At 37.5% G+C, this 27,154-nt stretch overlaps 1 protein-coding gene across 4 annotated transcripts; it reads left to right on the top strand.

Moving 5' to 3' along the window:
- The first annotated feature begins 643 nt into the window (after positions 1-643).
- On the top strand, positions 644-26,315 carry PRPS2 (phosphoribosyl pyrophosphate synthetase 2). Of its 4 annotated transcripts, none has more exons than XM_083828035.1 (8): positions 644-832; positions 11,706-11,889; positions 14,657-14,677; positions 18,088-18,186; positions 19,263-19,387; positions 21,843-22,016; positions 24,950-25,109; positions 26,033-26,315. In XM_083828035.1, the coding sequence occupies exons 1-8, from the start codon at positions 711-713 to the stop codon at positions 26,123-26,125; spliced, it is 978 nt and encodes a 325-aa protein (XP_083684161.1). In that variant the 5' UTR covers positions 644-710; the 3' UTR covers positions 26,126-26,315. The 4 variants fall into 4 exon arrangements, with proteins under 4 accessions (XP_083684161.1, XP_083684162.1, XP_083684163.1 ...); XM_083828037.1 differs by having other exon boundaries at positions 678-832; positions 11,676-11,889; XM_083828036.1 differs by lacking the exon at positions 14,657-14,677 and having other exon boundaries at positions 645-832.
- Positions 26,316-27,154: the final 839 nt, after the last annotated feature.

Genomic DNA, 27,154 nt, shown 5'->3' with positions numbered 1-27,154 from the left:
ATGGCTTAGACCATGGAGAATGGCAATACAAGGAGCCCAAACTATTAACTCATAGCTCCCTACCTCAAATTGTTACTGAGCTGCTGGTTAAAACGTTCTCTTTGGAACATATACTTGTGTTTGTTCTTTTGGGATTGATTTTTTTTTTTTTGATGGAGAAAGTTCCTTACTGGGGGGAAAAAAAAAAAAAAAAGGAAAGAAACAGAGACAGAGAAAGAAAGAAGTTTTTCTTTCCAGAAACTCCCTTCTGTTGAAAATCCAGTAATCACCTGAAAAATTAATTTGTTGTGACTTTCTGACCAGCTCTAAAACTGCCTGTGGAAACAAACTAAGCAACAGTGGGATTTATATGACCAGGAATAATCCCACCAACAGAGCCTCATTAAGCACACGTTCATGATTCTGCTCCTCAAATCAAAGCTGTGCTTCGGGCAGGAAAACCGACGTGCTTCTTAAGCCACTTATCCCCTGCAATTTAATTACCTTTAACCACGACCTACTGTAGCCGAAGCCTCTCTACCTTCAATTCCCCGACGGCAGCTCCCAGGTAGGGCCTATTTGTAAGCCCGGAGCGAGACAAACCCACGGCCGCCCCTCGCCCCTCCCCGTCCCCTCCCGGCTGCGGGCGGGGGGGGCGGTCCGGTGCCGCCGCTTATTTGCCCCCGAGCGGGGCCACCGCGCTCTCTGTCACCCCCCGTCGCCCCCCAGCCATGCCCAACATCGTGCTGTTCAGCGGCAGCTCCCACCACGACCTGTCCCAGCGGGTGGCCGACCGCCTGGGGCTGGAGCTGGGCAAGGTGGTCACCAAGAAGTTCAGCAACCAGGAGACCAGGTGCGTGCGGCATTGCGGGACGTGTTTCCCCCCCCCTCTGCCTCCCCCCCCCCCCCCCCCCCCCCAGGTATGGAGACCCCTGTCCCCGGGTCCTGGTGGGGGTTGCCTCCTGGCTGCTTCCAAAAGCATGGGCAGGTCAGGCTTCCAGCTGGACAGGTAGAAAAAAAGGCAAAATGTCCTGTATGATGTCCTAAGCGTTTGCCAATTATTATTTTTTTTTCCTCCTGGTGTTGCCTTTCTGTGCTGGTTTGTCATCTTGGCTTTCTGACCTACCTACCTGCTCTCTTTGTTTTTAATGAAGTTTTTTAATTTAAGGTGACAGGTGTGTGTTTATGCCAGGAGGTGGTAAGGCTGAAACAGCTCTTTAGGTGCGTACTGCGGGGAGTGGTGGGCACACCAGAGGGTCCCAGTGGGCACCAAGTTGTACATGAGCCTGCAACGTGCCCTTGCCCCCATAGGAAGGCAAACGGTATGCTTGGTTGCATTAGGCAAAATACCACCAGTATGTCAAGAGAGGTGATCCTCCCCCTCTACTCAGCAATGGTGAGGCTGCACCTGGAGTACTGTGTCCAGTTCTGGGCTCCCTGGTACAGGAGAGACCTGGACATAACTGGAGGGAGCCCAACAGAGGGCTGCAAAGATGATGAAGGGCCTGGAGCACCTCTCCTATGAAGAGAGGCTGAGAGAGCTGGGATTGCTGAGCCTGGAGAAGAGGAGGCTCAGGGGGTCTCATCCATGTCTATAAATACCTGAAGGGAGGGTGCAAAGAAGACAGATAGAGGCTCTGCTCAGTGGTGCCCAGTGCCAGGACAAGAGGCACTAGGCACAAACTGGCCCACAGGAGGCTCCCTCTGAGCACCAGGCAGCACTTCTGTGCTGTGTGGGTGATGGAGCACTGGCACAGGCTGCCCAGAGAGGCTGTGGGGTCTCCTCCTTGGAGGTCTTCAAAAGCTGCCTTGGCCTGGGCAGTCTGCCCTGGGTGTCCTTGCTTGGGAAAGGGTTGGAGCAGGTGAGCCCTGAGGTCCTTTCCAACCTCTGTGATTCTGCGATTCTGCATCTGAGACTAGGCTGTTACCTGATTTTGAAACACAGGTTCCCAACTGTAAGTAGCTGTCTAGTCTCTGAGATTATTTATTTTATTTTCCTGTTCTTGTTCTGAATCTCCCAAACAAGCACATTTTCATTGCTTTCTTTGGAAGATTAACATGTTATAGTCTGAAGTTGCACTCACAAAGCTTTTTCTTATGTTCAGTCTGTGTGTTTTGTATTCTCAATTTAATTGCTCTTGTTCTATTTACATGCACAGACAGCATTTTAAACCCTCTGCCATTGCTGTTCATTCCACCTAATGTTTGCACACTCTTACTCTCTTCTGTTCATTCCTGATTAAATGAAGGCTTAAATCTCAAGTTTTTCCAACCCCATAATCACTTTATTGCACTTTGATCTCTTTTCTGCATGATAAAACTTAATGTGCGTTTGGTTGCATGATTTTCTTGCTAACTTGTGTCTTAATTTTTTTTTTGCTTGCTCTCCAGAGACACTCATCTCTAGTTCTGCTGTTTGCTGTGTTTTAAGCAGAGATTCTTGGATTTAGATTTCATCTGAGGTAGAAACTTACCTGCAAAGTTTGCACATCTAATTTGATGCAGCTAATTAAATTCCCAGCTTCAGGATGGAATAATCTCTAGTCTATCATTCCACTTATTTTTCTTGGTGAGCATTATTGCCCCCTGCCATTAAGTAAGTAGATAGTGGTGGCTGCAGATTGTCAGTGGTTTGGCTAATCTAGTAATGGCAGTTTATTTTTCTTAGGCAAGTTGGGATGTAGTGTGGTATAGATATGAGGGAAGTATCTAATCTAGTAATTATTTCTGGTTGCTTCTGTTGCAACATTGCTGGGCTGACATGTTTTGCCTTTTTTTCCAAGAACTTAAAAAAAACGTTTTCACACTTAAGGATCTAAGTGTTTATTTTTTGTACAACTTCATACTTCTGAGATTCTGAAATGAAGCTGTTTCCCCTTCAGCAACTACAGTTGTAGCCACTATATAATAAGTTTTGAGTAATCTTTTAATATCCTTAGCAACTTATTTCAGGATGTCATCCTTCCAGTTTTGTAGACTGATATTCTTAATAAAAAATTCAGCAACACTAATGAGAGAATTCATGAACAGTATGTTTAAAACCAAACTATAGCTAAAGTTGATAAGATATTTATGCTGTAGTGGTCGTTCTCATGTGGCTGTTGTTTGTTTTTGTTTTTTTTGTCTGTCTTTATAGCAAAATTTCTTCATGTGTATATAAGCAAAAATGTTTCTTCCTATATAAAAATAATTATGCAGAAGTTGCATTTCAAGATTTATGGATAAGTTCACTGGCATTATGAAATACACAGCAGTATTGCAGAATATTCGTACCTAACAGTTAGGATACTCAGAGAACCTTAAACCTGCCAGCGGCGCTCGGACATATCCCTGTGCAAACAGATAAGCTGGGTCCTGAGGGTCAACAAACTCTTGCTTTGTCAGATCTGTTAAGTTAGCAACTTGCAGAGAAGATTCATCTTTTGTTTAAAACTGAGTTTTCTTATTTGTTACAGTCTCTTAAAAGTAAGTGTAAATTGCATGTATATGGACAAACATGTGCAGCCATGGGCTTAAATATTTGTCAAATGGCCTAACTGGAAGCACTTTAGTCGAAAACTGCATTTATTTGGTTTGCAGAATAGAGTGGAAGGGAAGAGTTATTAAATAATTTGCTTTATATTTCAATTCAAATGGGCTTTTGGTTTCAATCCCAATCCTTAGCAGGTGTAAGTGGTTTCTTGAAGAACTGTATCTATACCCTGAGGTTAGCCAGGGAGCAGGACCACTACTAACAAGAAAATGAAATGTAGGTTTTCAACTCCAGAAAATTTAAAATTGGATATGCTCCTCTTTGTGATTTATCATGAGGCTAGGGTATCTGGCAATATCTCAGTTCTCATGTGATTTAGGCATTCAGCATTCTAGCAAGTTTGTAACTGAAAAATCTCATGTCTGTGCTAGAGGAAGTGGGGTAAACTGCTGCTGAAATTGACAGACACCCCCCCCCCCCCCCATCAATTTCTTTCTTTCTTCCATCTAAACAATATGGAAATAGAATCCTAGAATCATTCAGGATGGAAAAGACCTCTAAGATCATGTAGTCCACCCTTCAACCTAGCATGGCCAGGCCCACCATTACTCCATGTCACTAAGCACCACATCTACACATTTTTTTGAAGACCTCCAGGGATGGTGACTCAACTACTGCCCTGGGCGATACTTCATAGCCCTTTCAGTGAATAAATTTTTCCTTATGTTCTGTCTCCCCAAACTACTGACACCAGGACCCTCACCCACTCGATCTGGTGGCTGGTACTACAGCCTGCAGGCCCATACCGCCGGCCTGACTCCAGTAGCTGGCACCAGGGCCGCTTGCACACACACCAGTGCCACCAGTGAATGCCTTCCTTCAGCTGACCATCAAAGCAGCCAACCTTAACTAAAGCAGAAAGACAGCTCCTCAACATCTGGTCCTGGAAGATAACTCTGTTTAGTGTTCAAAGCCTGTGTGTAAAGTACATGTGCTGGCCACAGTGTCTTGGTAGGAACTTGGGTGACGCCACCTTCCCTCGCTTTACCAGTAAAGTGTTAGGGCTGCAGTGGGAGCTCAGTCAGTTTATCTTTAGGTCCACACAATCAACTGTTGTCAGCACTGTTTGGAAGGCCGGAGGAAGAGGGCAGGAATGGAGGTCCTTAAGCAGGCATGGCTGTTGCAGCTTCAGCAGTATGACATGGTGTTTGACAGATGTGTAATAGAAGCACACACACATGCATGCACACCCACACTGATTTTTTCACAAAGCTTCCTCCAAATATGCTGAGATGGCACTTGATGATAATTGATACATAATTAACTCACAGTGCAGGTATTTTTAGTGAATCAACTGATGAGGAAAAATCATCAGTGCATGTACATCACTTCTAAAATAAATATATTTTCTTACAATATGTGGTATGTTTGCCTTTCTAAAGACTAGTTTAATTCTGTACTTGAAATGCTTGTTATTCTCAAAATGGGGAAACTGGATTCAGAGATGGCATCTTCTCACACCCATCTCTCCCAGGAAAGAAGTAACCGTTTCCACCCATTCCCATGAGCTTCCTAACTTCTTTTAGTCAGACTTACTGACTGAAGTGAGTCCTGTAAGTCTTTTTGACAGGCTCAGGAGAGGGGAATTGAAATCCTGTCTGGTAAGAGTGAATTTGGAGACTGCCTATCTACACCTTCTTTTGGCTACTGTCTGGGATGTTTTTGAATCATCTGCTTAAGTGTATACAGTTCAGATTTTGCAGAGGAAAATGTTGGCTGCACAGAGACATTGCCTGCTGTATGGCAGGCAAAAAAATAATAAATAAAACTCTGTTGTTGATATTTACTTGCGAAGATTTGTTTGCAGTTTTAATCTTGGAAGTTAGGAGAAAATAGCTGATGCCTCCTCAGTTAATTTTTATAAGGATGAGCCTTTATTTCATACAAAATGGTATGATGAACACAGTTTGTTCTATAAAGTAAATAATTGATTTAAAAAAAAAAAAAGCACATCTAGAAATTTTTATATCAGTGCTACATATCGAAGATGCCCAATTCAAACGACTGAGATCTATTTTCAATGCTGGACTACAGTGTTTTCCTCCATCCTCCTCTTTGGTGTCCTCCAACTCTTCTGCAGTTGTCTCATCTAAGACATGACCTTGGTACTTTTCCTGTACCCTTGTTCCTTTGGCTTCTGCTGCTGCAGAGGCCATGAGCTGCATGACCCTCGCCGATGAAGGTTATTACCCCTAGTCATGGTGTAAGCAAACTCAGGTGATAAACTGCTGTTAAATCAACTGAAGTTGGTAGGGTTTGGGGCATTGTGGGATGTGAATTCTCTCTTCATATGGCCCAAACACTTAGCAAGTAATTCACAACTGGGGTTGTCATGCTCAGCCTGGGGTGGCTGAGCTGGCTGGTTCCCTCGCTGCTGGCTGCTCCCACTGTAGCGAACACGGTGAGCCTGGAGAAGTTGCTTTTACTAACGTGGATGAAAAGGATAAGAAATGTTTCCAGAAACGTTCTGTGTTTATGTACAGAACTCAAGATATACTGAATATGGCCACTGATTGTATTGCTAATAGTGCCAAATCACAAAAGGCCTAAAAATGCTTCAGAGCTTCTGGTTTGAGGCTTCCACTTCATTGACCTTGCTGTATATTGTGTTCTTCTTATAGATGCCAAACACATGAAATTCAAAATAAATAAATAAATTGCCTTGCCTGTGCCTAACGTTAGGAAAGGAGCAGTTGAAAATGAAAATCTGGCTGGGGACTGGTCTTGGAGCTGTCAAAGTGAGAAAGCCTAGACTTGAGGAGAGAGCATGGGTTCCAGGAGATCTAGGATACAAGTAAACTTGTAATAAAAATGCCACAGATTTTTTTGTTTGTTTGCTTTGGAGTTCTGGTTTTTAAACTATTGGGTGTAGCACAGGGGATGGGGGTGAGCGCTAAAACTGCAAAAATGAGAAGAGGCTGGGAATCCCCATCCCCTGCCCCAAGTGGAATTTCACATTATCTGCAGATTAAATAACTTGATTTTTAAATGGTAATTTCAAAGGGGATTTCAGCATTTAGGATTTTCCATGAGATCTTGTCTGGTATGCTGTGGGGGAGAAAAATCTCACTGCAGCCTGTACCAAAACTGGTCCAACTGAGCTCACCCCTGGGGAGCTGTACAGAGTCCTGTAGTTGCTCTTAGCACCTAAAGGATTCAAGTTCTTCTCTTGGCTGTGCTTTATAGCATACCCTGCTAAGCTCAGCTGAGTTCTAGTAATAGATCAAGCATCTTTCACATCCCTTCAGGAGCTGAGGTTTAGGTGGAGGAAATTTATTTTTTAAATCCCAGTACCCACTTTTTTATATAACATCATGGCAGTTAAAATATTTGCCCAGTAAGTTGGAGGTCTTGCGTTAAAGACTTTACTCTGCAAATTTGTTCCCAAAGGTAAGAGTTCAAACACACCCCTCTGCTTAGTACTTTCCATTGGCTGCTTTTTGACGATTTGCAAACTCAGCGTGTGCAATTTTTGGATCGCTTCTGAGTTATCGATTCTCTTTGCACTCTGTATGAGGACTCTAGACCTTAAATTTTGGCGGCTTCTATGTGTATTAAAGATGCCTAAAGTACAGAGCTACTTTATCAGCACCTAAAGTCCTTGACAAATATTACTTCCTATAAGTATTGCTAGAATTTTATCTGTTATAATTTTTTGTAAGGTACATGGCGCCCTTCAGTTGCGTGACTTGAACTGGATCCTAGCCATCGACTTGAATTATTTGCCATTTTAGTATGGCTTTGCATGCTTATTTCCATGCTTCCCTGCAGCTTTTTTTCGAAGTTAGGATATACAAATTTAAATTTCCTATTGCTATTAGTTCTGTTGGGAGTGTACGATAAATTTAGTATCATAAGGAGCTCAGCCTGCTGTTACCTGAGTTTTGAATTTTGCTTTATGAATGTTTCAGCCATTTAAATGTGTTCGTAATCTAAGTGGTTCTTGAGGTTTATCCTTGACTTACGGTAATTAGTCTAAGTTTCTACCTAGTAAATTGGACTCTGGAATCAGTCTGTGCAAGGTGAAAGCAAAGCAGATATCAACACTCAAACTTGTTTTCTGTTACGTCCTGTCTTACGTGCATCCTCTCTGGCTAGCAGCTTGTGCTTGTGGATTCCAAGCAACTGGGTCAAAAAGTTAATTAATTTTGTGGGCTATTAATTTGTATAATTTTTTCTTTAAAATGCAATTAGGTGTTTTCAGAGCTTTTAATGTACAGGTTCTGTTGACTCTTCTTGAATGAGAAGTTTATTTAAACTGTTACCAAATAGCTGAATTTGATTTAATTGCATAAAACAAACAAAGCTTGTAATCTTGAGGCAATAGCTTGTTCTTGTGTCCTTCCTCTATGTCCTCACTATCGAAAATTGTTTAAACAACAGCCCCAAGTTTATTGACTGTTAATTAGGTCATGGTATAGATAGCCTAAATGGAATTTATTAGTGATGTTAATATGATAACTGGCATGAAGTAGTTTGCCTGTTGCTAGCTTAGTGTTCTTTAATAGATATTTGAGATGCAGTACTTCAGATATTTGGTACTGTATAGCATCTTATTGTTTGCCTGTTTACATCTGAATGTGTTTAAAAGTACAGATAAGCAGCAGTGTGTCTGGTCTGGTTGGATAAGTCTACACAATATCCAACTTAGAGAAGGTAGAAAGTGAGAGATACTAATCTGTGGTGTAGTCATCTCTAGCTGATTGGGAGAAGATTTGTGCAATAATTACATTGTTATTCTCTGGCCCCTTTAATTAGGTTACTACCAAGTGCTATACAAGTATTAATTTAAACTTGATTTATTTTAGTTTGCAAATACGTCCTGTGTCCATGAGAAAATATATTTCTACATGGATATATGTTCACATTTCTGTGTGCTGAGTAAGTAAGCCAGTCTGGCCTGAGAAGCATAAACAAAAAATTCTGAAGTGCACCAAGAGAGGAATTAGCAGCAGTTTTGTCTTCTAAGTTGTTTACAGGATGAAAAAGTTATTGCTGGCCCAAGGGCATAGAAAAGATAGTGGTTAATGGCACTGGAAGCAGCACTACTTCAGGTCTGCTCTATCAACCAGATCGGTATTTATCTCAAAGTATATTCCCTGACCTTCTGAAACTTGTTATTTCTTAGTGGGGTGCTTAGAAATGACTGTTTTAAAGGAGCAAAACAATCCAGAGTGTTATAATTCAGTGTTCTTTGTGTATATGATGAACATTAAAATCCTATTTTTTGTCATTCAGCAAATCTTGTTACTACTACATAATGTGTCTGTAAAATCACTGGTTTCTTTTTTTTTTTTTTTTGCCAAGTACTAAAATCTTCCACTGCCCTACTTTGTCACTGCAATAATATTCTCCAGTGAAAATTGGCAGTACTTTCTTTGTCTCTTTCTACTTTCTTCTCCTTTGTAATGATTCCTATGCTAATGTCAAGAACAGAAGTGTAACTTCACAGTCTTGGGTCGAAAGAGCTGCCGTAGAGCTTTTGCATATGCTGGTGGTCATCTTTGGACTTATTCCAAAGGTTTGGTATGACAGCACTTGCCATTAAGCAGTTTTGTGCAAGTGCTGAGTCAAGCGTTTATCATTTTTTAGAGTCCTCATGATAATAACCATGAATCAACAATGGTGAGTAAGGCTGCATATGTAACCTAATGGGTTGATGTTTTACTTGGAGTTGACCAAAAAACAAGTTTGAAAAATATTTAGAATTTGACAGACTTATTTTTAAACCCTTTTCTTCAAATAGCCCTATTGCTTTGACTAATAATTGGACAGGGAATTAACAGTTGGATAACCACAAAATTGTGTCGCTCCGCCTTGATGAAAGACTCAAAAAGATTTGCTGGATTACCAATGAGCTATCAGAAGATGACAGTGTCCCTGACTACCTCCGTCCCCATAGAGGTCCTGCTGTTTACTAGATGTTCTGTTTTAATTTGGCAATAAGAAATCTACCTATTTCTTATTTGGCAATAAGAAGTCCTGATGGTAGTTAAAAACCAGCAGGAACTTACGGAACCAGTCAAAAACTTACTTAATTAAGGAGAAAAATGAAGAAAGGATCTTTCTGTAACTTGTTCTGGGAATGGAATAGGGCAGCTGAAAGCATGGAGACACTCATTCTCTCTTCTGTGATCTTGGTGGTCTTTCTGATGGTATATAGGTAATGTAAAAATGGAAGTACGTTGATTTGAATAAAAACTGAGTAGAAGAGGGGGAGAATTAATCTGGTCATGGAAAAGCAGGGAGGTGAAAGAGATGTGTTAGGGTAGTGAGGCTGAGACTGAACATTAGGACGAGAGAAAAGGAAGCCAAATAATAACTGGAGGGGGAAATGGATTAAACAAAGAGAGAGCTGCTACTAAGACAAGGAGGAGTCAGAATGCAACCGAAAGGGCAGGCTCATGTATGGGCATGAATAATAGGGCAGGCTCAAGTAGCCAGGAGAAAGTGATGGGCCAGAAATTAAATTTAGAGTTAATAAGGTTGCGAAATGAAGCACTTGGGTCACACTGGTGTGAAGGAAGTTTGCTTGTCTATTGCCTTGTGCATCTGGTTTACAGTATTTTCTTTAATTGCATGATCACATATATATCTTCCACAAGATTCAGTCGTTCAGTGCTCAGCATGGTTGAGCACATTGCTCAATGAGGGAGAAACAAAATAATGGCTGCTTGTTAAATCAGCGCATTCTGTTCTCTGTAATTTAATTTTGTTCTAGTTTGCACACCTTCAAAGGGACAAGCATTCTTTCTCTGACAGGTATTTTGTGGCAGTTTTCAGAATGTAACTAGTCAGACAGCACTCAACTATCATGATGGTAGTAAATCAAATGTTTGCATGTCATTAAGATGTTTTTAAGCAGTAAATTCCTTTCTGTGTTCTGCAGCTACAAAAAGCTAATCAGTCTTGCATAGCACCATGGAAGCTGATAAACTAAAGCTGTTTGGACTACGCTTGACTAGAACAAGCCTCACTTTTGAAGGACCCATCAGAAAATATTTTACCCACATCTGAGCCATTTGGATGGTTTCTAGTTAGATCTTTTTGCTTATTTGTGTCTTGGGTAAAGAGGAAACCTTTTAAATAAGGGTCCAAGATACTTTAGCCTTTAATCATTTAGACTAATTTAATACAGCATGGGTTGTAAAGGTCTGATTGCCTTATGTAGGAAGATTGCTTTTGTATATTTTCTGTATATTTTGCATGGATCCAGGAAAAAAAAAAAGTCTGCTGCTTTTCTGAGTAAGTTTTGGAGTGGCAGTTGTGAAAACTGAGAATGGTTCAACAGCAGATTTCTCTGGAATGGGTCTAGAATTGACAGAGAATCAATATTCAACTGCTCTGTTTGCGTTTTCCTGTTTGTTTTCAAGCTGTATTTAACTCTTGAGTTCTGTGGTATGAATAGTGATCAGTGCCAAAATTTGCCTTGAAATCTGTGGAAGAAAAGAATAACTTAGATGCCATCGTAAGTACGTAAGCTCAATTAGAACAAATAGAGCAACTGGCACAACATGACAAATTTTGAGTCATGGGAAGCTGTTGATGAACAGGTCCGTTATCTTTTTTTTTTTTTTTAAACTACATTGCTTAGATATCATGGTGTAAATTTTAACCAAAATTCTGTGTGTTTTTTTTTTTTTTTTTTGGGGGGGGGCCATGGAGGTGGTGGTGATACCTTTGTCTTCTAAAATGCAGTATTTTCTTGAATTTATTAATGTTTTAATTATCATAGAAAATAATGGCACTTTTAACAGAAGTATTTTGATGCAGGTAGTATTTAATAAAAAATACTATAAAGTTGGTTCTCTTTCTGTACTTATCTAGTTTATTCTTTAAATGACCATCTCCTTAGGAGATGGACACAATCTACACACAAGGACACAATCTACAAACTAAACCAAACAAAAAAAGCAATATTAATAATGTGCTGCATCTGTGCTACAGCCATAATTACATGGTGGTTTATGCTGACCTTACAAAGGCTCTATTTAGGTTGAAGCAAATTTTAGAGTGGCTTGTATTGAAATAGACTGTATCAAGGGTACAGTTGTCCAAAACTTTGTTTACCCATTTAATTTTTATTTTTTTATAAACCCATGAATGTTTGTTAAAACAAAAGTATTTTGTTTGTTCTTTAATAATGTTCTTCCTGTAATTCTAGTGATTAAGTGGCCATCTCCTGCTCTTTCAGTGTAGAGATTGGTGAAAGTGTGAGAGGAGAAGATGTGTATATTATCCAGAGTGGCTGTGGAGAAATAAATGACAACTTAATGGAACTGCTCATCATGATCAATGCTTGCAAGATTGCATCATCCTCCAGAGTGACTGCAGTAATTCCGTGTTTTCCATATGCCAGGCAAGATAAGAAAGACAAGGTAGGTAAGAACTGTGTAATTTCTGAAGTCTTTTCTCAGCTTTTTCCCTTGAAACTTTTTGGGATGAAGCATATTTTCATAAACATTGAAGAGATTTGTAAGATTTGTTTCCCCCTATTTTTATGCTAAAATGTTAAATTATATCACCTACAAGTGAATGAATTGAGACAATACATGACTTTTTGCTTATGCTTTGATAATTGATTTGTTTTCAGTTTGAAAATTTAAGTACATCCTATGTGTGTGGTATTTTGCAGAGTATTCTGCTAGCAACCCTCACCTTATGGGACTGTTTTTCCTGCTTTTTCTAGCCTTTTTATTATCTGTATATGAAGAGAGTATGCCCTTCTAAACATTTTAATTAGTGCAATTGCATAGAATTAAATCCTAAATTTGAAGTGCTATAACCATTGTGCAGGTGGGTTTTACCCTGTGTGTAGCCAAATGAAAGGAACTGATTAGATCTGCAATTTGTAAGAGTGATGAATGAAAACACTATTGTATGCAGTGAAGCAGATCTTAAAAAAAAAAAAAAAAAAGTTTATATATGTGGAATAACTTGGAATATTAAATTATGCAGACCAAAAATTGTATAGAAATCCCAAAACACTTTCCTGATTTTAGCGTCTGCCCCTGAATTTGGTATGCAGTAACTGATGAATAGTATACCAGTTCAACAAAAGCTGATAAGACAATGACAAAGTCTGACTAGTGAGTCTGATTTTTTTTTAAAAGGTAGTTTTTTTGTTTCTTTCCACTATATATACAAGAAAACCTAATGTTATATAAATGCTATTTTCATCAAAACTAACTTGAAAGGAACTAACAAATGTGAATTTAGCTTTTAAAATTGGACTGCAATGCTTGTCTTTTCTGGAAAATTTCCCCTCTCTGATGCTTCCTATAAATGGTCTGCTTCTTCCTTTTCACTTCGGGTGTTTAGCAAAATCTTGAAATCTTTGTGGTGCTATTTTCATTCATCTATATAAAATGTAACAGGACTGACAAACAATGCACCAGTTAAATAAATATTGATTGCATGTATTACAAAATTTGTAATTCTCAGCCTGTGATGGAAACACAAAATTTTAAGAAGAAAATAAAATGGAAGAAAATTACTTTCTTTAACTGAAGACCTTGTTTAATTTGTTCTTTAACTGTAGGCTCTCTACCATACTAATGTTGTGCTTTGAAAAAATGAATTTGAAAGTTAGATAATATCTCCCTGTTCTTCATATACATCTTTTGGAACTTCATTTTGCTGTGTTTCTGTACTTATTAATGCTCTCACTTGACTAGGAGAGCTGATTTATTTTATTTTATTTTTATTTTTAATCAAAAGAGCTAGGAAGGGAAAGAAAGAAGACTTGGCTGAAAGGGAAGGAAAGCATTTTGGTATGTTTCTGTTTCCAAATTCATATTGGATGGTTCTGCTGGACCATCATATAAATTTTTGCTGTGGGAAAGGGATGAGCATGTCCCAGGTTTTCCATGCATCTAGGTAATTTCTTGTTGGGGTACCCGAAATCCATGTGGCAGGCTTTCAAGAGACACTTAAACCCTACAGTGTAGTGGCTCAGTATGCTGCTTAGGAACATGTCTTTTTGAAATGCCATCTGAAGATACGTAGCAGAGGAAAGTAGGGCACTAATAGAGGTTTTGAGCATTATTCCAGACAGTTCCCTGGGCATTAGTGAGTTCTCCTGCAATTTTCTTTCTTTCCTGTCTTTTTTTTTTTTAAACCTCTGTTTTGCAATTGAGAAAATGTTTGTCATCTTTGGAAATTAACCTTGCTAGTTAACCTCCGTGTTGCACAGTAAGCTATAATATAGCTGTCGACATTGGGCAGCTTATTGACCGGGTGATCCTTCCTCTCACTGGTGGATTGCATCACATCACTTGGTCTTTGACCCACGTTGAGTGCACAAGTTTTGTGTGCTGCCTGAAGTGTTGGTTGACTGGTGCCAGTCATTTTCTTACTATGGTTATAAGCAGATTTTCTTCTCTCTGACCCAAGATACTGCTGTAGCTTGCTTGACTATGAAGTGAAGCCTTATAATTGTCACTATCTGGATGCTGGCTTGTGATTTAAGTTGTTGACTTTAATCCGTAAAGGACTAAATGGAATGAGTCCTTGCTGTTTGAAATACCACTGTGTTCTTCATGCATCTGTTGCAGTTATGATCACTGAGAACACTGAAAATATCCTTGATTTCTTTTTTTTTTTTTTTTTAATTTAAGTAAAGAAAGGGCCCCTGTGGTAAAACACCATATTCTGAGCAAGGCTTATGTAATCTACTTTGGAAATTTTAGCATAAAACCTGGACTAGCTTTAAATGAGATAGCCAAAGCTATCAGCAAAAATTCCAGCAAGGCAATGTAGAGATCTGTGCAAGTTTTCTTCCATATACAGACAAAGAAACAGAGGTTTAAAAAAAAAAAAAAAGAGTGATTGAACAAGGGAGGTGGAGAAAAGGAAAAAAAGCTTGCCCAGAATCACAGAAACATTGATAAATTGCTTTAAACATGATCAAGTATTGCCATAAACTAGAACACTTCTGATACACAAGCTAGGTAATTTAAAATTAGCCCAGGTGTATCTGTGTTTTGGCTGTGGTTGCATTTAGGCATCCTCTAATTATGCTAACCTTCAAAGCCATGGGCGAGATACATCTGTAGGATGCTGCAGAGATGCCTTTGAGATGTTAGAAGTATAGGTGAGTTTGGTGTTCTACAGCTCATGTAACTTTGTTTTTTTGATTTGTAGAAGGGGGCCGTGGAGCGTTGGGTAGGTATCTTTTTTTTTTTTTTAATCTAACGCTATGCATTTCCATTAACATGGCCTTAAAGGGTGAAACTTACTGGGTTACATTATATATAACTGGGAACATTTTCAGTTTCACTTCTCGATTTCAGTTGTGTTTCGCCTGGGCCATGACAGTAACGCTCTAGAATAATTTGCTAATAGAAGACTCCTAGCTTCTAGTTAAAATTTGTCTGGACATTTAAGATAATGGCTGTTGACTTCTGAAGCTTCAAAACCTATCCCATTTTAAAAACGACAAATTTAGGTAATAAATTAGTGAATGTGCAGTATCCATACACTTCACAACTGGCTTTCTTGGAAGTGAAAGTTCCAGTTATAAATCTTGGGGGTTTCTTGGATTTTTTTTGTTTGTTTGTTTTTGTTTAGTATGCATGTGATGCATTTTGAGCAAGACAATGTAATAAGATGCTTAAAGACAATAGAACATTAATCTTAATGGACTCCTTTTACTTTCCTCTGCATAGTTATTCTTGTGAGGTTGTTTTTATTAGCTTTGTGGATTCCTCCTCTGTCCCTGGTAATTTGCAAAATTGCAAATAACTTTGTAACACATCATAAAGGAAGAAATCATTCATATAACTGTTGCTATAAGTGAGCGGGGAATTTGCTTAGGAACTAAAAATTCTGTGATTTTTTTACAATTTATTTTCTGTACATAACTTAATGTTGTGTTTCACACTAATAATTCTGAAACTAATCTCAAACTGTATCAAAGAATGGAACAATGAATATAGTGAATCTTTTTGTGTCCTTACCTCTCCCATCTGAAGCAAGCATCATAAACTCTCCAAGATATAAAGAAGATGTTCAGTTCTCATCTACCTTTGTCATCCAAGTTTCTGAATAATGAGGCCAGGTTATCTGAGGTTCTCATGAACACACTTATTTTGGTTTTCAAAATAAGCATCAGTTTGTAGCACAAAACTTTTATATTTTCTTGGTAAGCAATCAAACCTTAAATCCTTCCGAACATGTCATACGATGTGTGCTTTTTCTTTTAATGCACAATTTTATGTAGAGGAAACTGTCAGATAGCCGCAAACTTCATTTGCCTTAATCTCCTGTTAGCCCATTCTTGAGAAACAGGTATTGGTGTCTGGCTATCTTTCCCTCCAAGACTCTGTCCACCAACACGTAGGCAGTCTGTGATGTGCTTGCCTACTAAAACAAGTTTCCTAGTGGTAAAACCTTCAAGTTCTTCCTTCTGGGAAGTCAGCCTGCAAGGCCAGCAGCTGAAAGAAGTACCAACTGGTAACGTATACATTAGTACTTGATGCAGGAATTTTTGTTGTTTTGTTTTGTGATGGCGATACTAGTGGTATTGATACATGAGAGAAGCTAACTGGTATTCTTGTTGAACAGAAATGGACAAAACAAGAGAAATTCAGTATGTTAGTTGGGGTGGAAATGGCAAACCATGTTCTGGGAAGAATGTGATTTGCCTTGAACAGCTAGGCTGCGCTGGTTACTCTTTTCTACCAGAAGGGGTGGTCCTGGCTAGCAAACTTCTCTCCCCTTCTCTTCGATTTTAGCTTCCTCATCTGGCTGCCGTGGGTTCAGACAAACACCAGTGAGCGGCATGAGGGAATTGAAGAAGGGATGGGACAAGCAGGGGAGCAAACTTCTGTTTTCAACATTGTATGTTAGTCCAGCTCAGCTGTAGCACCAAACTAGGAGCTGATAAGATAACATGGTGGTAGAGTCAAAAGAGTTAGAAACTAAACCTTTGTTGTAATAGATGTTGCCTGAGATTTGAGAATATTATGAAGCCCAGCTTAGAAATGTAAATTTGAGCTGAAGTGATCAGGAACTCAAATGGCATGAACCAAAACTTTGCTATTAATGGTAAAAAAATAACAAAAAAGTTTTGGTTAATGTGGTCCTAACAGAATCCTTACAGAACTGAACTTAAATGAGGAGAAGCATAGTCCTCAGTAAGTGGAAAGTCATCCTCTTTAAAGCTCTAGTGATTGCAAACTCTTATGGAAGCTATATGTATCTTAATTGCAGGGATTGAGGGAAGTACTATCTGCTATACATATCTTCAGTGTATCTTAGACTAACTAAGTGGGGACAATGTTTTTGTACAACACAATAGAGTAAAGTGGTTTTCTAAATGAAGTATTTTAGTAATGGTGATGACAAACTTACCCAAGGCATAAGAAATAATGTCATGTCTTGGTTTTGTTTCTGGAAGTGTATTGTCAATCCACAGGTTAAAACAGGCAAGTGTTGAGTTTCCACCTAAATTAATAGAAGTTTTGAGGAAAATACTAGCCCCTTGAGGCTAAATGAGTCTGATTTCTTTGTTAAAGAAATGTAGCAGGAGAGAATACCTTGCCAGCAAAAAACAGCCTGACAGTTGACACCTCTGAATTACATTTCTGTTTTCATTCTAACAAAGTTAGTGCTAGCTACTACCCATGTTTAAAGATTGGTACAAAGAAAACAGGAGGTTTTACTTAATATTTCCATTCCTGTCAGAGTTCTTTATGTCAATATAGCTTTTTTTCAGAGCTAAAAAGTCTGAAAGAACTTTAGAGTTGACAAAAAAAAAAAGTATCTTCCAGTCATGATTTTCCATATTTTCTTTGTTACTGTTTGTTCTGCATCCTTGTACACTTAAAAAAGCTCTTAACATTAGCATTAACTTTACTGATTAGATTTTTTTTGCTCTTTTCACCCGCCCTCCCCTCACCTGCCTTTTTTTTCCTTCATTACCCCACCCCTTTGGTAGTTTTAGATTCCTAATTGCATCCAATAATTAAGCCCAAATTAGCAAAAATAAAAAAATAAAATAAAAAAATAGACTGGGGCCTTCTGGTTCTGCCTACATGGATCTGTTACAGAATTTACTGTATCATGAAGAAATCATTGATATTAACTTTGTTGTAAAGCAATTTTTTTGTTTTATTTTCAAAAGTTGTGTTCCCTGTGCTTTCATTCTTCATATTTGGTGATCTAAATATATATATATATATATTATTTTTTTAAACACAATAGTTGCCTAAGAGTTGGATGTTGACATATGGACAGTGACTTAGAGAATTGGGGATTGTCTGCCTGTTTCTGTGCTATGGCAAAGCTAGTTGAAGTTTGAAATAGAGGAGCCGGAAAATTATGTCCCCAATTTTATCTGTTTGTTGGTCAAATTAATACAAGGCATTATTAGGCAGACTGTGCAAACTGATTTAGAGCTCCTAAAATTTTTGCTGATTTTCAAAGCCCTAGTGGCTAGATTAGCTACTGACAAGCTAGTTTGGCTGGGTTTGGAGCTCTTCGTACCTAGATTCTAACTATGCTGAAGGAAAATAAAGTTGCTAATTACCTGATTTCCTGTATCTTTTTAAAAATTTTTCTTTATTTCTCAGAGTCGTGCTCCAATCTCTGCAAAACTTGTTGCCAACATGCTGTCAGTTGCAGGGGCTGACCACATCATCACCATGGACCTGCATGCTTCTCAGATCCAGGTAACCATAATTTCTTTCCAAATGTGTCTAGGGGCTCTACTGAATTAAGAGGAAAGGCTAATATTACTTCTGGTTTTTTTCTCATTGTTTTTGCTTTGTTCAGAAGTGCAGTTCTCAGGGTTCAGAGGAAGTTTTGATCATCTCAGTATCTGTTTCTAATTAAATCTGCCTTTTGCAAGAGACCAGATCTCATGGAGTAATTTTGCAGGTAGTGTGGATGCCCATACAACAGTCTCTTCAGTGGAACTTTCCAAGTCTAGTATAAAAGCTCCCAGAACATAGAATGTACTGTTCTGGGAGAAGCTCTCTTAATCTTGCATTGATCTTATTATCGTAGTTCCCTATATAGAGTTTTGTTGATTTAGCAAAGGGGACAATATTCGCTTAAGAGAAGTGGAGATGGAGGCTGGAAACCCATAGCTGACTTTACTGCTGAACCAGTAAATCACAATTCTGTTGTCTCAGATGCAGAGCAGACATTGTTTGTCATTCTTACATGTAAAACTTTTCAAGATACCTTTTTTCCCCCCTTCTGGCATTCTGTTTAATAAGAACTTCAATTAGGTTAGATGGTTGTCATGCAAATAAAAAGCAGTTTCATTTATGGTCCAACAGGGATTTGATGTTAAAAGCTGCACAAAAAGAAGTGTTCCTTTTTTTCTGCTGCTCAAGTACTGCTAACTTGAATCTTCCACATATTGAAATACTGCTGTTCATGTCAAGCAGTTGAAATTTATGAAAGTTAAATATTCCTCACTGATTTCTTTTTTGAGAGCTTTTCACATGCATGAGTTTATATAGGTGCCTAAAGGTGGTCTTCTTTTTTGATTTACTATAATTTGAGAACAATTGTACTTCATTTTGCTGCTCTTAGGTGAGATTTTTAGAAACCTTAATATTTGTGTAACTTCCACTGAACTGGGTAGAAATTTCAGAGGGCAGAATTAGGCCAGTGTAAAATGCTAGCTAAAGCCCTACCATACATGAAAGGCAAAGGATTGATTCTTTCTCTTTATCTTCATCCCAGGTAAGGCATAAATGTGTATTCACGAAAATGTTTTTCTCTTTTGAACTAGGGTTTCTTTGACATTCCAGTAGATAACTTGTATGCAGAACCTGCAGTGCTGCAGTGGATTAAAGAAAACATTTTGGAGTGGAAAAACTGTATCATAGTTTCACCTGATGCAGGTGGTGCAAAAAGGTACTATACAAGACTAATACTATTAGCATTCCACGTAGTTTGTGATTAATGAACTAGATGGTCTTGTCATCTTTTTTGCTGTGTGACCTGTGCAATACACACCGTGCATCACGGGTGAATTCAGCTGCATTGTAAAAACAGAATAACTAGTTCTTCCAATGTTGTTCATGCTTGAAAACATCCAGGAGCTTTCTGTGCTCTAAAGAAAATCTTTTTCTCTCTCCCTGGATATGGCCTCATTACCTGAGTCCCTCTGTGGAAGGGAAGAGAGTTTTCCTGCTGCTTGCTTCTTTAGTCCAGTTAATGCACCTATTCCTGCTTCATTCTGGAATTGCCTAAGTTTCCCTTCTCTGTTAAGCATATGGCCTATCCCCACTGTACCTGCTGGCATTTAGGTAAGAGTTTGCTTAAGTCACATTAAGTCACTTTTCTGTTTTCTTTACGTTATTGCATTCAGGCTGTAAACCTACTGACCCCAAGTTGCGTACTGTGAATATTGTAAAAAAAAAAAAAAAAAAAAAAAAAAAAAAAAAAAAAAAGGAATGAATTTTTGTTTTGGGTAGCAAAAGATGAAAATAGAAAAGTTAGTTCATCAGAGCGTTTCTTCATTTACAGCGTATAAGGCTATCTTTTAGCAAGACTTTTATCTGTTATCTATTGAGTAAAAACTAATGCAAAAGCTCAGAAGCATGCCACCTGTAAGGTGGTAAAACATGCTGTTGAGGCAAAATGCTTATTTTCAAATTATTGGTCATGCTGCTGCTAGAAGCTGAATGGGAACAAAGACAAATAAGAATCCTGTAAGCCCAAAGTGATTTCAATGCTTGGAAAGTAATTTAGAGAAAACAGTGAAAGACTACCATGATATGATTTTGCTTGAAGTCCTTCGATCTGTTGTGAATGTTCATGTTCTAATAATTAATAGGGAAATAAGACTGAGTAGCACTAGGGAGATATTCCTCTTTGGATTACTCAAGTTAAAGATGTGAAGAATGTAAACTATAGAAAACATTCTAACATACAGATGACTCAGTCAATTAAATTTCTTTGTTGCCATCTGAATATTGTCACAAAAATATAATTCATATGTATAAAAAAATGTGTATTTTTATTTATTACAAAATACAGTCTTTGAAGACAGCATTTTTTCCCCCTAGAAAATATTTGTATATTTTCGAGTTGATGATGAAGAGTTTACTTTTGATATCTTTCTGTTGTAATGCAACCAACTTCAGTTGCTGCTGAAGTAGGGGAAGATGTTGCTCTCAATAAATTCAGATTCTCCTTCACTTCTTTTAGTAAAATGTAAAGGTGATGGTTTGACTTTTCTATTCAAAACATGCAGACCTTCAAAATAACGCTTGAGTTAGTGAAAACTGATTAGAATGTGAAGAAAGTTTGTCTTAAAATTTAAATCTGGAAGTATTAAAGAAATATGTTCATGCATTCCTTTAAAGCATCTTTCTTTTTTATTTCTTACTATTTACTTGCAGTTTTTCCAGTTTATTAAATTTTGTGACTGCAGTAGGGCATGCAGATTCTATTGATATCTCAACACCTCTGAGGTAGTAAGATGTGCTATGAAATTACTGTGTTGTTCACAAAAAAAATTACCAAACCATGTGGCTTTTTGTTTATCATTCAGTTGTTTGTTACTGCTTTTCAACAATTTATTCATGTTTAAGTGCTAAAGAAACAAAACTCTATTATCTATTAAATGTGCATGTTAATAACCTTGTTAACAGCATTCTAAAAATAGTCTACAAAAGACGGACTACAAGCCTGTGCCAGCATAGTAAAACATAGTACGGTTTATTCCTGTTTTTTTTTCTTCTCTGTGTTTTTATACCTACCAGCTCTGCTATATTAAAAAATCTGAATAAAACAGTCAGAGGTCTGTAACAAATTGTTTGTTATAGGATATTTGGCCACCAGAGGTCACCCTGAACAATTTTGAAAGATCTTTGTTAAGCCAATGTATTGCTAAGAGAATTGCTGATGAAGTAAACTACTTGATTACTAGTCAAGTACTGCTAAAAATTATTAATCACTATTAACTTTGTTTTTCCATTGGTTTTGTTTCACATTCCAGGAATGGTATTTTCAGTTAGGACACTAAAGTGCTTAGAATTAGGGCCACCTTAGGGTATGTATTGTCAGAGCTTAATAAAAACTTGTGAATAGCTGAAATGTCAAAGACAGATGTTTAATGCCAGACAACCAAAACCAACTTAGAAAATATTTTTCTGGTGTATAGCTTAAGATGCTCTGGTTGTACTTATTAACAATGAATTAAGGTCATTTCTAACCTGTCTCATTATTTAAAGTTTGTGCCACATTAACTTAAAAGCAAGGGAACTTGCAAACTATGTTTTCATAGCCATCCTTATGTATTTAGCTTTTCTTTCTTTTAAAATAGTTTTCTAAATGTGTTGTATTTCTTCCTGTCACCTAGGGTTACCTCAATTGCTGACAGGCTGAATGTGGAATTTGCTCTCATTCACAAGGAAAGAAAGAAGGCAAATGAAGTGGACAGAATGGTCTTGGTTGGTGATGTGAAAGACAGAGTAGCAATTCTTGTTGATGATATGGCTGACACGTGTGGCACAATATGTCATGCAGCAGATAAGTAAGTATTGTGGTGAACTGGCCTGATGCCTCATTGTGCTGTAACCTGCAGAACGGCAGATGGACAGAGATGTTGCATACCTAAAAATCCACCTGACCTCTGTGGAGTGAGGTCACTGATTCTTGACTTACCATCCTGTGAACAAGCTGTGGCCTTCCTTAGAACATGGAATTGAGATAAGATTTACAGAAATATATAATCTGGATTTAGAAAAAGGACAGAATAAAGGAAATGTCATATATCCCTTCAGCCAGGAACTTGGGCCATCTATTAATTTTTTATTTTTTTTTCAGTACTGAGAGAGAAATGTCAGAAAATCATTCTTTACTTAAAAACTCATCATGGAGTCTTTACTAGCTTTAATATTAGAAAGTATTTTCTCCCAGTGTTCAGTGCAGGTTTAATATTAATCTTTAATGTACATATTCAATATAAAACTGCTTATCCTTTTCATCATGGGAGATGAGAATAGTTTTTTTCATCTTTTGTCTAGAAGGTAGTTGAAGATTGTTTTCAACTAAATAACTCCCAGTTCTTCAGTCTTTCCACATGGTTTCTAGACCTCTGCTCTGTTGCTGATGCCCTGAGACATTCTTTTCAATTCTTAAGAGTCCAATTCTTGAAGTGTATCATGTGAAAGTAGACCTACTATCTAAAATCAGTCCCTGGCAATGCTAAGTAGGAAGGATTACTTTAACATTTTCAGGCTGGCTTTGTGCTGGTACATCCCAGGGTACTAGTAAGTTCTTTTTTGCTACAGAAGTTGGCATTATTGTCTACACTGAACTTTGGTACTGTCTGTAACCTTTTTTCTTTTTTTTTAAATTTGCTTAGTTATGAAATGATTATTTTTTCCTATTGCTGTAACTTTACAACTCAAAATGTATGACAGGAATTCTAGTTTCAAATCTCTCTTGGTAAATTGGAAAAGTGGACTGAAATTAACACTGAGAACAAATGTTAGGCATTAACAGGTGGGCAATGCTAGACTGAAGTGCTCCTGCGTTTCTGCTCATATCCCAACGCACGCTGCCAGCTTTGGTTTGGGAGGCTGTGATCAGAGGTTTGAGGTTTTTAATCTTTGATCCAAAGATCTTGTGTTTTGATATGGTTTATAACAAAACCCACCCCCATATGAGTATACATAGTGCACATTGGAAGAGGGAAGGAGCTGCTGAGAAAGAAAACATGGGAATGTTTTAAATTGTTGCTGCTGAACATTTACTGTAGTGTTGCTACTCTTGGATGTAATCCTTTATAAAGCATCTATAAGAGTCCCAGTTAAGAGCATTTTGAATTTAAATTCCTGTCCAATATACTTATATGCGCTGTGAATGTAAAGAATAGTCTTACATCCAAAATAGGTCCATGTGGTACTTCCTGACTGTGTCTTTCATGTTATGCTAAAGTAACAGGGTGAAGCTTAAGTGAGCTAGATGTTGCTGTTAGCGGTTTGAAGTGAAGATCATCCCACAAGATTACAGTCTTTAGTTGCAGGCTTGCTGTTTGCTTCTAGATGATCAGGATGTCAAAAACTCATGGAAAACATTCATGTAGTATTCTGTGTCTTTTTCACTTGGATGAAAAGTTGATGGAATTTTGCAAATAGATGTTGTGCAGTTGTTTGCTATCCCCACACTAATCTTCATCAGACCTAAAAGCATGCTTGTAGGCTGCCCACTTCACAGATCAAAATCATGAATTTCCTAGCCAATTATTTTTGACAGTTGAGCCTTATCAAAAAGGAGGCCTTTATTTATTTTGTTATAAAAGTAGTGCTTCCTTATTTACCTATAATAGATTTTTGTAGAGGAAATTCTAAAACTATGAGAAACCTTCAATATATCTGCACTGTTCACTAGAAAGATGCTTTTGATTGTGTGATATGGCCTTATATCATGTTCTTGTCATGAAGTAGTGCTTTTCATTATTTGACAAATCTAGGTGAGATGCGCTTTGTGATTACTCAGACTTGTTCACCGAAATACTTCAGGCCTCTTTGCATCTCAGCAACCTAGATGCATATCCAGCAGATGAACTAAGAAATTTATTTTCAGATATAGCACATCAACTTGCTTAAGCTACCTTCTTAGTACACACTCACTTTGTTGTAGTGCATCATCCCTGTAGAATGATCAGCATCCTTTGATGCTGGTGAATTGTTCAAAATGAGATGATGTTTCTGTGTTCTTGTCTTTTTTTTTTACCATCTTACTCTTTTCATGCTATGATCTGATAACATATCAACTGCTGAGGTCTTCCATCTGTCCTAGCTGCATTTGCAGTCCTGTATAGCTGTGAGTGTCTGGAGGCAAAGAGGCCAATCAAAGCCAAATTAAGATATTCTGACTCATGCACAAGTTGTTTTAGTTCTTTGATTGGTACAGGTTTTCTCTCCTGTGCTGCATCATTTCACTGTGTGTTTAGATCAGCAGCATTTCATCCCGCAACCTTGCTGTAAGCTAGGCTTTTAATCATTAAATATTTTTCTTCCTCAGTAGCTTTGTCCAAATAGAATTGTTTGAATTGCAAATGAAAATAAGGGTTTACAATAATGGAGGCACAACAGAATTGTGAACACTGCTATCTAATCTACTTAATTTCTGCCTGATTGAGGTAGAATATACAGCTGATTTCCAACATTTTTTCTGCTGATGTGATCAAAAGTGCAGCATTTTTGTTTAGTATCACTGCTACTGATAAGAATTTTATTATTTAAGTTAACTAGCAGTTATTTTTGGTGAGACTTAGAAGTCATACAACCTAAAAAAAATCAAGTTCCCTAAATTATTTTGTAGTTAGCTGTATCTTCCTGTAGCTTTCGGAAGGAATATGTGTATAAAATGTATTTTACAGAGATTTGTACCTGTCATCATCTATAACCATCTATTTAAACGTGCATCACAGCATACTTTTTCATTTCTATTCTACAGATTGGTATCTGCTGGAGCCACCAAAGTTTATGCTATTCTTACTCATGGCATCTTTTCTGGCCCTGCTATTTCTCGGATTAATAATGCAGCATTTGAGGCTGTTGTGGTAACTAATACAATCCCCCAAGAAGAGAAAATGAAACACTGCCCAAAAATTCAGGTACTGTGGTGTTTTTTGTGATTTGTTTAAAATCTGTTGTTTTTTTTTTCACTATTCTCTGATGCTAGAATTTGTGCCTTGAGATGAAAACAATATTCTCAGATACATTGTGTAGCTTTATCGTTTGTAGAACATCTGCTAAATCATGCTGAAGAGCCATTTTAAGGGGATTCAGGTAGCATAATAGAGTATAAAAATATTTGGTACTGCAACAGATTGAGTTTGCCTGACTGAAAGAGTAGCAAATGTAAAACTGTCTTTTTTATCATTATTAATCAATCAGTATTTGCATGTAGGAACTCTAGGTTATTGTGGATGCCATAGAAACTTTAAGCTTCTTCATTTTGTTTGAAAATACACTAATGAAAATGGCCAAGATAACAATAACATATATATATTTGCTTTCAAAAGCAAACTGAAAAAGCAAAGCTGACTTATCTCAACAACTTCTGTGAGATTGTTCTGTAAAGGCATGTGTCTTTTTCCTTAGTGCAGAGAAGAGGAAAGTATAAAATAGTGCTTTTTTAATGTTAAAACTTTTTTTTATTCAATATATTTTGTACTTACTGAAACTAGGCAAGCATTCAAAAGGTGTACTTCCATTAAACTGTACTTGTGTGAGGTGGACACTGCCATCTGATGGCTGAAACAGTTTCTTTTCAGGGCCTGTTGTCAAATCTTCATCAGTATGCCTGTGCAGAAATCAGTGTTTTCTTAATTTTTGAGTTTGTTCTTTATATTAGTCCTATTCTCATACCCAGGTTAATTACCTGATGCTTTGATGTTATTTTACTTCCTAGAAGAGGTAAGAGCAGAATGGTAAATTGAATGTTTGCATACAGGTTGTGTGTTTCTAAACTGCATAATTTGTTTTTGTTGGCATCCTTTAAAAATTACCTCCTTGATTATTTTTTTTCTTTCAGTTTATTGATATTTCCATGATCCTGGCTGAGGCAATTCGAAGAACACACAACGGTGAATCTGTATCTTACCTGTTCAGTCATGTCCCCTTGTAATTGCAGGAAGTTACGCTGCACCTTTGTAGAGGTCCTGTCAACTAGCACTATTGTTTTTAACAATGCATTTCAACCACAAGAAATGAGTATATTTGTAAAATTCCAGAGCTTTTATGTTTAATTATGATATTTGTTTTGTAATTATCATTTATTCTTTGTAAATGGACAATAAATCTCCATCTTGCAGAAACTTTTAATGAATCTCCTTGAGAGTTTGTCCGTCTTCTGTGTTTCGTAAGTTCTCTTTTATGTGCTCATTGACACTTTTTAAGATGCTGCTTCAGATCTGTTTTTCTTTACAGAACTACTGAATGTCTGTTACACATAGACCACATAGGTCTCAATGAAATTTGTGCATATAAGATTTTCTGTGTTAAGTGGTGCAGAGTTGGGCATCTTGCATCTATTCATCTTTCAGTTAAACAGCTGTTGTTTTTTGTTCTGTTATGTTTAACTACCATGAATATTATTTTGCAAGCCCTAACAGAGTTTGATTGTCATGTTAATTTTAGGGAACTGTTGACACATCATAGTATTAACTGTTTCATGCACTTCATGTATGAAAAAATATTTCCAAAATTTCCAAAAAATATGTTTGACTGCCGTTTTCTTATGTAAAGCTCTCAATCTCAATCATTTGGTTAATGTCAATTTTGTGCAGTTACAGTCTTCAGTTGTAAGATTAAAGTTTCAATATTGTTGGGATGATTCATTTCATGTCTTTCAATAATAAGGACCAATCTTTAACCATGATCCGTTTGTTTAGAATTCCATTTTTTTCAATAGTTGCATGAGTCATTTCATAGCAGTTTTCCTGTTAATATTGCAAAGCTTCATTATGCATAGTCCAAACAGCAAATTTAAACACACTTATTCATAAAAGTTGGTTTCTACCCACATTTACTTGATACAGAAATGTATTTTCAGCTGCACAGTCAATAGAGCTTCAGCTTGCTGTTATGAAGTACCACTGTAGTTTTCTGTGCAGTCAATGAACTATGACAATTAACCAGTCTTGAATACTTTAAT

This window comes from Anser anser (assembly GCF_964211835.1).
Source record: "Anser anser genome assembly, chromosome: 1".
Classification (NCBI taxonomy): Eukaryota; Metazoa; Chordata; class Aves; order Anseriformes; family Anatidae; genus Anser; species Anser anser.
The sequence above is the reverse complement of the archived record's forward strand: the minus strand, read 5'-3'. Positions and strand labels throughout refer to the sequence as shown.

What these genes read in the sequence shown, in the direction of transcription:
- PRPS2 (XM_083828035.1), top strand. Translation starts at nt 711, where the DNA reads ATGCCCAACATCGTGCTGTTCAGCGGCAGCTCCCACCACGACCTGTCC. An exon ending in TTCAGCAACCAGGAGACCAG is followed by an intron (nt 833 to 11,705) that starts GTGCGTGCGGCA and finishes CTGCTCTTTCAG; the next exon opens with TGTAGAGATTGGTGAAAGTG. An exon ending in ATATGTCATGCAGCAGATAA is followed by an intron (nt 22,017 to 24,949) that starts GTAAGTATTGTG and finishes TCTATTCTACAG; the next exon opens with ATTGGTATCTGCTGGAGCCA.